This window comes from Ostrinia nubilalis, chromosome 15 (genome assembly GCF_963855985.1).
Source record: "Ostrinia nubilalis chromosome 15, ilOstNubi1.1, whole genome shotgun sequence".
Classification (NCBI taxonomy): Eukaryota; Metazoa; Arthropoda; class Insecta; order Lepidoptera; family Crambidae; genus Ostrinia; species Ostrinia nubilalis.
The window spans coordinates 1,411,081-1,423,679 of record NC_087102.1 but is presented as its reverse complement, the minus strand read 5'-3'; the positions used below and the strand labels follow the sequence as shown (position 1 = coordinate 1,423,679).

The 12,599-nt window shown below is 40.6% G+C and overlaps 1 protein-coding gene across 1 annotated transcript in view; it reads left to right on the top strand.

Moving 5' to 3' along the window:
* Nucleotides 1-12,599, top strand: part of LOC135078586 (Ig-like and fibronectin type-III domain-containing protein 1) — a 221,827-nt gene that overhangs the window by 190,719 nt on the left and 18,509 nt on the right. Inside the window, exons 9-19 of the mRNA XM_063973116.1 lie at nucleotides 2,224-2,396; nucleotides 2,967-3,303; nucleotides 3,990-4,143; nucleotides 4,772-4,932; nucleotides 5,213-5,426; nucleotides 5,556-5,681; nucleotides 5,948-6,128; nucleotides 6,817-6,951; nucleotides 7,386-7,570; nucleotides 8,273-8,417; nucleotides 12,029-12,158. Of these exons, the coding sequence (XP_063829186.1) occupies nucleotides 2,224-2,396; nucleotides 2,967-3,303; nucleotides 3,990-4,143; nucleotides 4,772-4,932; nucleotides 5,213-5,426; nucleotides 5,556-5,681; nucleotides 5,948-6,128; nucleotides 6,817-6,951; nucleotides 7,386-7,570; nucleotides 8,273-8,417; nucleotides 12,029-12,158 (1,941 nt within the window). The remainder of the gene's footprint in view (nucleotides 1-2,223; nucleotides 2,397-2,966; nucleotides 3,304-3,989; nucleotides 4,144-4,771; nucleotides 4,933-5,212; nucleotides 5,427-5,555; nucleotides 5,682-5,947; nucleotides 6,129-6,816; nucleotides 6,952-7,385; nucleotides 7,571-8,272; nucleotides 8,418-12,028; nucleotides 12,159-12,599) is intronic.

Below are 12,599 nucleotides of genomic sequence, written 5' to 3'. Positions count from 1 at the left end.
TTCATACGACCCACTTGGGGCGTTCACTCAGACAACGTTCGGATAATCTACGAACATGTAATGGAGCCTATCATTTGTTACGGGGCAGGAATCTGGTCTCCAGCCATCAAACACAAATATATCGTCCAGCGTCTCCTCTCTGTTCAAAGGCTGTTCGCCATTAAAATCATTCGAGGATTCAGAACGATTAGCACCGCTGCTGCAATATCTCTTGCACAGCTCACTCCGCTCCCAGCAAAAGTTGCCATGGTTGCTGACGTGGAAACCTCAAAACTCTCCGGCGTAACATCTTTTTTGCCCCATGAAATCTCTCTCGAGAATCCATATCCTCCGTCTAAATTACTCCACCCGTCTGACAGAATTGGCATACGATTCGAGGAAGTCACCTCCACACCCGAGCTCACTCAGGCGGGCGCCAATCACACCTGGCTTATATTCACGGACGGAAGTAAAATTGACGATCGAGTTGGAGCTGCCTTTGTCGTTAAGGACTCCGCCAACACTCAGCCATCAGTCATCAAGAAGTTCAAGCTTCATGACGACTGTTCGGTATTTCAGGCGGAAATGCTTGCCGTGCAAATGGCTTGCAAACACATCATTGACCACCACCTCACGGATGTACTCATACTCTCTGACAGCAAGTCTGGCCTTACAGAGCTGCGAAACGGCAGCAGCTACAACCGCTTCGCCGTCAACATCCATAAACTCTTACACCAAGCCCGATCATCTGGCTATACCATCGAATTCGCGTGGATTAAGGCCCACGCTGGATTCGATGGCAACGAAGAAGCAGACTTGGCAGCAAAGGCTGCTGCAAGAATGCGCAGAATACCAGACTTCCAAAGAGTACCCATCAGCCTCGTTAAACATCAAAATAGGCAAAAATGCAAAGAATCGGCCAAAACTTTGTATATGGACCCGAACACCTGCGTCCATACAAGATCTCTCCTGCCAACATACAACACCTTGCAGGAGTTCATAAAGATCGTTCGGCCGGACTTTGCCACCACCCAGGTCTTAACCAACCACGGTTATCATAAGGAATACCTACATCGTTTCCATATCGTCGCAGATGACCGCTGTCCCTGCGATGACCACACTCCACAGACTTGGAAACACCTTTTAACACAGTGCCCTAGATTTGCTTCAGCCCGATATAATCATGAAATGATATCCCGTTTGTTAAACATCGATCCATACAATCTCTCAGAAATAATCAGAAAAGAAGATACAGCAAAAAGTTTTAAAGCCTACATTACCAATATAGTCGATCATTTAAAAGAATTCAACCAAACATAAGCAGCCAACACATTACAACGATAAAGGTCACAAACTAAATCACCGCACTGCAATTGGAGTACTCCACTAGCTCCAATTGCAGGTGCATATCAATAGCACTCATTAAAAAAAAAAAAAAAAAAAAAACCCTTCATTTCATTAAAGGAAATGTTTTTACCCCAAAAATGTGTTTTTAGACGGATCCAGAGTCACTTCTTCAAAAAATAGGTAGTTACGCTTGAGCCAACTTTTATGGCTCAGCTATAAAACTGTTAAATTGGGATTAATCGCTATCCATCTGTTAAAAAGGACTCGTAAGATCATTATTTGGTTTTATAATCACAAAAATTGGTCTAATTGATCCCAGAGGTGAGCCCCAAGGGAGGCCTTTTTTCAAGTCACATTTATGGTACCTGTTAATTGTTTATAAAAAAATAAAATGTGTTTTTCTTTAAGTATATTTATTAGGCTTTCAAATAACACCAATATTGTTGGGGCACCATGATTGTGTCAGAAGAAAATCTTTAAAGTTCGCGTCGCGGAAGGTGCGATTTATTTGATGTTGAGTATATTTGAATGAACACTGTCAGTAGCGGTGCTACTGCTCGCCTTCGAATGCCAATAAAATTGATAGATTGGGTTTAATTGACTGCGAGATGATTTTGTATTTAGCGTAATGTTCTGTTTGTTCTTCACTTATCAAGTAAATTCCAAATTAGCTTCTAAAATAACGTTATTTTTTACATAAGCTCTGTTGGTTGACAAAAATCTTGCCAACTTCTCTTACTACAACGTGATGTCTCCCCTACATGAGGACAGGGGTGTCCTGGTGTTCGTATTTCTCCTTTTTGTTACCCCTTACGGCCTCGGAAAGAGTGGGGGTGGTCCTTTTCTACTCAGCCGAAACCACGTGGCTAAATATGGTTAATAATTTCCCACAACCAGATGCATGGCCGACGGTCGCAACCACGTGCCGTGCTGCGTGCAAGAGCGCGTGCCCGACATCTGCCAGGACGTGTGCCGCGGCGAGTTCACGCCCGTCACCGACAACATCAAGACGCACTACTCGTGCGCGTCTTACATGGAGAAGACGCTCGCTTGCATAGTTGAGGGCATTGGTACGTGTGCACAAAACTAAAGCCTGGTTCGTGAGCACGTATATCGCGACTGTGCGACGGGCGCCCGCAGTGAGTGTGCGAGCGCGACAGCAACATAATTACGCGCGAGCGATAAGGATGGGTAGCTTGGGGTCATTGGACAAAATTCTACGTGCTCACGGACCAGGCTTTACCAAAGAACTGTTTTTATGTCCGAAAATGCTCAAGTGTCACTGATTCGGAAATACAGGAATTTGGGATAGATCTACAGGGCTACTCCGAAATGCTGTTTACGTAGTTTCGAGTCTATCTATTACCGTCGCTCGTGATGGGGCGTCTCGCTTTGCGTGAGAGGGATGGCAACATTCGTAACTTCGGATAACGTTTTTAGAATAATCCAGCTGATCTAACGTGAAAAAGACCTTTCCTTTTTGAGAAGTCACAGGGCCATCATTATCTAATTTCACACTTAAAAACTTACACTTCTCGAGTAGAATAAATTGAAGAATTGATTTCGCTGCAGCAGTCTTACCCTGTTGTTTTATACTTGCATTGTTAGTTCTTATTCTAAAAAACTTGTTTTTGTTTTAGAATTACTTCCAAGCCCGCCAGAGGAGGTGGAAATCGAGCCACTCAACGAAAAACAATTGAACGTTACGTGGAACCCTCCAATCGAGAACACTGACACGGTCACAGAGTACATAGTCAACGTGACCACACTCAGGTCCTTCGACGCCCATCTCATAGACCCATCCGAAAGTTCCATGAAGAACACTACGAACATGAAAATGAGTCAGCCCATGACTTTCAAAGTGCCAGCAAACAAAACCTTCCTGGTGCTAAACGATCTTCTCCCGTTCACAATGTACGAGGTTACGGTGACCTCGTATAATATTCACGGCTCCAGCCTGCCAAGCTACGCGATCAGGTGAGCTAATATTAACTAAGACGATTAAATAGTCATACTCGTAGCATTTATGATTCGTTCCGCCTTCGGACCTGACGTCTGGTTTGTTCATTTGTGTTCCCAACCGTAATTGATTTAAATAAGTTAGCGAGTCTCTGTTTAAAGTTACGATGATATTCTCTTGATAATAATGTCAGATTAGTGACCTTAAGTTATTAATAGTCGAGAAACTTTCGTCTCATTTTGTCGCGAAACTTTTGTCATAAGATATCAATTAAAATGAATGTTGGAGTTCATTGCTCTCTTTAGGTGTAGCGTATACCTAACTAGCTGGTTTAATGTCTTTATAATTGAAAAACTTTTTATTTTCATTATGTTATTAGAGTTGCGTAAAAATCATGCTGTCTATCAAAGACAAAGAATTCTAAATCTGTTGTATATTATTCTTAATCGTAAACCTTGACTTATCAACTTGTATCAATTAGCTGACATGTTCGAATGTATCGATCTTAGCTCCTAAATAAAATAAAGAGAAAAAAAAACTTGTATGAAGTAAAAGAGTTAAGAAATAAACCGTCTCAGTATTTGCAGAAATTATATCTAAAGTTGAAAGCATTAGATAAGTACACAGTTATATTAACAACCAACATTGTGATAGGTTTCCCAATGAAGATTAGGAAAGGTTTTTCTAAAACATATATTTTTAGATCCCTCACATTGACCCCTGGGAAGATGAAGACCACAGAAGTGGCAGCGGCGCCAGAACTACCAGATGTCCGCCAATGCTGCGTCTCAGCTGGAGTCAACTACTTCGGTTGTGTGGACAAGCTCTGTGACCCCACCAAAACCTTTGAGATTGGCGTAAGTTTGGATCTAGAAAATGGTTTGTGTGTCTGCACTTCGACATCTTTGCACCATATTACTTATTAAGTATATTACCTAATTCACAAACAAAAACAAGCAAAAATATTTTCAAAACAGTTCTCTAAAAGCACCAACATAAGCTAAAAATAAAAACAAGCGAGCATTCATGTATTAGTTTGTCATTCATTTATTCGGAAAAAGGGCTGACAACAACGTTTTACAAAAAGCTCAAACCATTTTGCACTAAAATCAAAAACATTTATCTTTATTAATTTCGTTAAAACAATGCAGCATATCGGGAATTCGTTCGCTGTTATTCGTAAAACGTTCAGGGTTCATCGGGTATGGAATATTGCAGGGTGTGTTACACAGAGGCTTATAATAACAGTGAATTTGTGATAGCGTTATGTGAACCGTAATAATATTGAAATTGTGTTGATGTACCATATCATTTTTTCTCACAAAAATCGTCTATATAAACAACTAACTCAACTTAATTTTATGTCATTCACAAATAACGTAAATATTTACACTTTGGCGTTCTTATAATACCATTTGGCACTGCACCTCTCATTTGTGACTAACACACATCACCCAACGGACGTTTTGTAACCCTCAGCTACAGGTCACAGATCTGATGATATGCGCTCCATGGGCCGGCGTCACCTTCGGGTGCCTCGCCAATGGAATGGACCACACTCCTTGCTGTAGGGCAAGAGGATTGCCAGAGAACTGCCTACCTCTGTGCAGTGGAAACATTACGACGTTGGATTTCAATCATTTCAAGTGAGTAACTATTTATTTTAAACTATTTAATTCACTACAGTAGACTTTAACATTGAATAGCTAGCTTCTCGGAGTATTTAAATTAGCCCGAAAATAGTTCGCTGCTGGAATTTGTCTGAATATGGAAATAGATGTTTGTTTAGATTACTAATGGTTTTGGTACGTCCTCAATTGTAATAATGTCTTTGTTTATTTTCATCCAAGGTCTGCTAATGTTAGCTTTTCATTTGACGGATGTTGTTAAGATTAAACCTATTTACAAGAGCTGTTTTGTCTGTAGGTGTCTTCGCCACATGAGTTCCTACACTAACTGCCTTCTACAAGGCTATGGAGTCCTCCCAGGGCCTCCCTCCAAGCTTCATTTGACCAATATTGATACCGACTACGCAGTTGTGCATTGGTCGCCACCTGCAGCTTTGGCTGACACTGTCCAGTTCTACAACTTGCATTACAAGTCATTGTCAACTGATGATGATTACAGAGCTTTGGAGAGGGTAAGTTATTATGTTCCATTGACTTCAATGATATTACATTGTTTGACAAATTTAGAAAATGAACTCTGATGATAACTAAGTTTTTTGTTTCTTTAAAGTTAGCCATGCTAACAAAGTGTTTTGTCGTAGGTACATTCGCCATACATTCTAGAAGATTTGGAATCAAACACGGATTACGAGATTTACGTTGAAGCTGTAAATGAGCATGGAGTTGGAGCATCATCACCAAGGCTTATATTCAGAACTCAGAGTCAGGTAATAATCATCACTCTTGATTTAGCTTCATTAAAACTTTTGCTGATAAAATCCTTTATTGTATTATGCCTCTGAGCAACAGTGCACGTTTTTAACTTAAACGAAGGAATGAACGACTGTGTTTTACAAGAGAGAAATCTTAAAGAGAAAGTCAGAGTTACTTATTCAGTACTTAGACCATTTCCAGAGTGCACATACAAATCTAGCTTCGGGACAACATTTACGGCTGGTGCTTAGGTTTTTCTTAATGATTTCTTCTTTCACAGTTGATCGAAGAAGAAGAAGAAGCAGCCAACTCTTACAACGTCACGGAGTGCTGTGAGAGGGTCCAATTAGCCGGTGTATGTATGCCACTTTGCACGTACGATGCCAAGATGTCGGATTTGAGGACGCTGGCTCCTCTCTGTGCTCAGGACTTCCACAAACTGCTGCGGTGTGGTGCTGGAGGTAATAAAATAGAAAAAGTATTATTAAAAGGAAACAGATCATTAGGAGGACCACTTTTAATACAAAAGTAAAGAGAAGCAACACGCTTATTTTACATTATAAATAAGGGCTGATTTGTGCTGTTGAAACTAGTTTTCATGTCTTTGCTTATTTTGCGTCGTATAAGAGATCGATCACACCAAATTCATTTACAGTACAGCATATGTTTCATTTAATATTATTAAAACTAATAAAATATGTCTATTAAAATGACGATACAAATGCATTACTGATTCCTGTATAAAGTATACAAAGGCTGCGTTGCACTGCACCACCTAACTTTACCCGTAACTAAAGCCTGGTCCGTGAGCACGTAGAATTTTGTCCAATGACCCCAAGCTACCCATCCTTATCGCTCGCGCGTAATTATGTTGCTGTCGCGTTCGCACACTCACTGCGGGCGCCCGTCGGACAGTCGCGACTGCAATATAATTACGCGCGAGCGATAAGGATTGGTAGCTTGGGGTCATTGGACAAAATTCTACGTGCTCACGGACCAGGCTTTACAATGATAACCAGTGTTTTTTTATTAACTTTGACAGATTTTTGACGTTTGTTATAGTTAAAGTAAGATGGTGCAACAAAGCCTAAGAATGTACAGTTAGGTCTGAATTCTAGGTTAACTAATTTCCGACCTTTTATTACCTAGGTCGTAACCACGCCGCGTGCTGTGCGCGTCGCGGCGTGCCTGAGAATTGTCGCGGAGTGTGCGCGGGCGCATACTCTGGTGGAGTCAATACATGTGTGCCATACATCGGCAATATCGTGCAATGCTTTGAAGAGGGTAAGTGGTTCTAGTATTGAAGATGAAGGTGTGAAGATTCTAGAAAATAATGTGGATTCGGATTTCAATTCCAGTAATTTTTCAGATATTTTTTTAATCTTTGTTAATAAGGGGGATGTTTTTCTTCCTTTTCTCGTTCGTTTCAGTCCACTGCTGGAGAAATGCCTCCTCCAAGGTTTTCCACAATGAACGGTCCTGCGCTGCTCGCATCCAGGCTCTTCCTGCGACCTTCACCAGATCGTCGGTCCACCTAGTAGGAGGCCTGCCCACGCTTCCTTTTCTCACTCCTTTTAAAATATTTCATTCTGTCATTGATAAAATGTTTTCAATCAAAATTAAAAACACAAACATTGAAGAGATACCATAGGGACGTTCGAAAATTATCGCCACTTTATCTCAAGAAGCAGAACCTTGAAATAATATTTATTCACCAGGTACTGGCCTCTTACCTGGACCACCAAGACAACTGCACGCCCACATCGACTCCAACGGATCTCTCGCCCTGGACTGGGTAGCACCTGACGATGCTGACAACGGCACTGTCTATGTAGTGTTCTGGCAGCAACTCAGCAACGGAACACAACCGTATAACGCCAATACACTACCATCGCTGACACAGGTAAGCTGTTCTAGACACCGAGACAACTGCATGGATACATCGACTTCAACGGACCCTGCCCTGAACTTAGTGAGACGCTGACAACGAAACTGTCTATGTAGTGTTCTCTCAGCAACGGAACACAGCCGTATAACGCCAATACACTGCCATCGCTGACACAGGTAAGCTGAACTGGACACTGATGTCCGTTTTCACCATCAATCCCAAATTTTTAAGTGACCCTTATGAAAACAAAAAGCCTGTTAAGTGCTACCATAGGGGTCACTTAAAAAATATGGATTGATGGTGAAAACGGGCATGAGACAACTGCACGAACATATCGACTTCAACGGACCCTGGCCTAAACTGGGTGATAATAAAATGTAAGTCAATTGAGTTGGCGAAAAGTTATCCTCTCATGCAATATCCATAGCGGAATCTCGTTTTGTCAGCTTCCAAATTATCTCAGTTGACTGATAGTGTGCCATCTACTGGACTCTTTCAATTAAAATGTCATTTTGAAGTGGACGTCGCGTCGGTGGGTCATCGGTTTGCAGGATATCACACGGATGACAACTGTGTTGAAAAATAAATTACATACAATTACTACTACCAAATATTGGTGTTTTGCAAACACTCGGCTGACGTCCAGCTCAAAACATCTTATTTGAAAGTCTTATTACCAAAGATTTTTTGTAAAATGTATGTCTTTTCTTGGCACAGGGAATGCAAATGAACACCACTGAGAAGTCGATCGAGCTGCGAGGCCTGATTCCCAACAGCACCTACCGCATGTTCGTGGTGGCGTCCAACCAGCACGGCTCCTCCATACCTTCCAGCATGATCATCTTCAACTTCACGCAGGGCGGTGAGTCTTGTACTATAATGTATAAGTGTAGCGCTTAACTGAGTCAGTGTTTGAAGTATGGGATCAGCACAAGAGGATGCTTTTCTGACGGTCAAATCAGTCAGACTTCAGATTTGTATGCTCTGGCATGTCTTAATATGTCAATGTCACCGCTCCCACACCTCAGGCTCTGACTCTGTTTAGCGCTACACCTATTGTTCCCTAAAGCACGAACTACATGTTTGTGACGGCATCCACGGCTCCTCGATACCCTCCAGCATGATCATAATCAACTTCACGCGAGGTGGTGCGTACCTACTTGTGTGACTTGCTTTTGCCGGGTGAAATTCAATTTTGCCACAAATCTTTGCGAGTGTACCTAGGTATATTGAAAAGTCGTGTTTTGTCCCTTACATTAATTGATACTTCCACTATCGATATATTATTCCAATATAACAATTATTATGCTGTAAAGTTTCATCAAATTGTCTCATATAGTCAACAAACAAACAACAAGTTTTTTTTATTATAGGTAGGTATTGCTAATAAAATACAACTAATTTTTCAAAAATTCTGCAAATTTAGTATGCCTAATATGGATAACCTTGAAGTGTCAAAGAGATCATCATAGGTGAAAAATACTTTATTATAGACAATTTGACACCATTCCCCAATAATTCGAAATCACAACTTTTCTAAAAAGACACTTCATTCTGGTCTTAAAAACTAATTAATTTTTAAATTACCTGTAAATTAAGATTTTTGGTCGAATTGTAATTGTAAAAAGTAGTTTAATTTGAGTTGACAAAATAGTGACGTCACTTGCTCGTAGTGCCATACAAAATCTATCAGAGAGTTTCGTTTTGACAGTTTTAAAAAGTACGTCAATTGATTGGTGGTGTCAACACGTCTATTGTAACAAATGACAATATGAGGGTAGCCGATATATTCAAGTCCGCCCGAACGGACGACGCCGCGAGCCGCCAGTCTGCTTGTGACCACGGTTTTAGCAATGTATTGTGTTATAAGCAAACCCAAAAGATAAGAAAGGATAATAGAAACCACATTTGAAAATTCTGTTAGCAACAGAAAGGTTAGTAACAACAATCCAAATATTAATTAATTCAATCATCAAATAACAATTTCGTAATTATAATTTGTGTATCGGTCAAGGTTTTTAAATTCAATTATTTCTTTTAATAAGATTTCTTAATTTCGGTGTTATTATTAGGTACTTTTTACTTTAATGACTTTCAATCAATACTTATTTCGTATTCTAATAAGTTTAGACCAAGAGCAATCATGCAAAAAAATAATGGAATCTTCTAAATTCATTATTAGAGACGAGAATTTGAAATCAAATGTATAGAAACATTCGGTCCGCTCCCAATCTGATCGTTTGGGTGATATCATTATGTATTCAAAGGCCGTCATTAGACATTATTCGAGGTATTCCAATATCTGACTGAAGATAGCTAAGGGATGGCCCGAAATTCAACATGCTTTATTATACTTATTTGGGATCTAAAATAGATTTGCTAAAATCCAATATTTTTGTGTCATTTCAAAAGTGATATAGTTCCAAAATAGTGAACTGTCCTATCGATGACATTGACAGTGGGGCGCCACCGTCAATACCGGATCGCTGGTTCCGATTTTTGCCATGTTGGAAACCATACAGTTGAACGATGGTAGCGCCCCCCTGTCATTGAGTTTGGTGGGACAGTTCAGCGTGGGTCATCTATATCATATTTTCTTCACTTCTTTTATTTTGTTGAGTGGTATCTTTAATTTGGCACTAAATCTGATGAACTTTATAGAATTAAAAGTTTTACCAGTTTTATTTAAAATAGCTATAACTGTCAGTTTTATTAATTAGTAGTTGTTGAGACGGGACGGGCCCGAAAACACTAATTGGCGATTAGAAAGTTATTATAAATAGAGGAACTCTCTGGATTTATAGGCTAGAAATTTTGTTTATTAAAATCTGGATTCAGGGAATCACTAAAATTATGCTTCAATAACTTTGGGATATTTGTCCAAGTTTTGCTAAACTCGAAATGTTTTAAACAATTTCATGAATTTTTCATTTTAAGCTATCAAAGTTTTTATTGCTTATTAAATCTTGTACAACTACGAATTCTTAAAAGTATGTAACTGAATAAAGCCAAATGATTGAAATACAACCACTTATTGAGATATATAACTCACGAGAGATACGCCATAGCCTGTATTTGCTCAATCGAAATCGAACTTAACAAGACAAATAAAGGGCTCGATGGAGGGTAGTTGAGCGGGAAGCACGGTCGATCTGTTAGTTAATTTATTATTCAATTGACTTAAGTTTACACAAATCTCGTCTTATTTTGTTCTCGTGTGTAGTGAAGTGATCAATATTTTACAAAACATTGAGACACTTTGAATTCAAACGTACGTTCGTGTAAATTTTTGTGTGAATAACTTACTAGGTACGATAGCATTTTGAAATGTGCTTATACGGGAAACTTATTGCGATGGAATCCATTGAAAAGCCACAAAGCGGGAAAATATTCGTATTTTGTTGTGCAATTTACATCAACAGTGTCACTCACTCGATACCCATCACATGTGAAATCAGACGCCTTAGGCATATCAATGCTCTTTTACAAGGATGGGTCTATTCCACTTTGATCACCTGGATTTGATCACCTAGGTGATCAAAGTAGACTCCAGTCAGGCCTGGCTCACTCCGCGCGGTACATCCGATAATTACCTACAGCGAAGCGCCCCGCCGGCGGGTATTATATCAGTCGAGTGTCACGCGCGCGCCCGTCAGGACGCTGGCGTGCGTTGTAGTACCTAATTCTATGATCGAAGATAATATAGAGAATATTATTTAAAAATGGACATAAAGAGAAAGAAATATTGTGCGGCGTTCGGGTGTTTAAATTCGAAAAGAAATCTACCGGATTTATCTTTTTTCGCTTCCCAAAGATGCTGAAAGGTATGTTGGCCATGTAGGTATTTTTAGGATAGTATAGGAACCTAACCTACCATAACTACTGCTCAGAATGCGTTCGTTCGTTTCAGCCAAATGACGTCCACTGCTGGACAAAGGCCTCTCCCAAGGTTTTCCATAATGAATGCGTACTTACCTACATACGTACCTCATTACAAATAAGTAGATTAATTATTTTTTCACTAGACAGCAACCCTAACAGCGTAAGAAGAGTTCAGAGGCACGCGATAGAAAGAGACAAAACTTGTAGGTGAATAAAATTGTAGGTACGTAGTGCTGTGCGAGCTGAATTCCACTGTATCGCGTCGTAGGAAGACTCGCATTTATTTAAATCGTCTTGCGGAGTAATCCTTCTGTACCTGTACTATTACTTATTCTGTGCTCCAGTCGACACTTTGGTGTCATTTGATAACCCGTGGATAAAATCAACCAAATCTTCAAAGTGCATGGACTGCTTTATCCGTGTGTGATCAAAAGACACCAAAGTGTCACTTGGAGTCCACTGATCAAATCCAGGTGATCAAGGTGGAATAGTACCAAGGGTGGCCTTATCGGAAGAAGACTCGATTCTCTCAAATCTCAAACTTAAACTTGCTGTTTTAAGAAAGGCTAAAATTTGTTTTTGTCAAAGCAGAAGAGAAAGAAGTGAACGGCATCCCGTCCCCGCCGCACTCGCTGGCGGTGTCCTCGCACTCCGCCACCTGGCTGACGCTGAGCTGGCAGCCGCCGCAGTTCTCGCTGCCCGACGAGAAGATATCCTACTCGTGAGTCCTTATAATATTGTAAACTTTCAGCCGGGCTAGGATGCGTAATATACCTACTTTCGTTAGTTTCAGCCAAATGACGTCCACTGCTGAACAAAGGCCTCCCCCAAGGTTTTCCAGGTCCTTTGCTGCCCGCATCCAGGTTCTTCCCGCGACCTTTACCAGATCGTCGGTCCACCTAGTAGGAGGCCTGCCCACGCTACGTCTTCCAGCCCGTGGTCGCCACTCGAGAACTTTTCTGCCCCAACGCGAACGGTATACTTTATCGATGTCAAAATGTATGGGCAAAATCGATAAAATGGCGTGATAACCGCTTATCGAGGCGCGCATCCTAGGCCTACAAGTTGCATTTCAAAATTCTCACTAACACGGGATTTAGAAAATATTGTGCAAATGGGGGTGGGTGAAGAAAACTCATCGCGCCCGAGCAAACGACGCCGC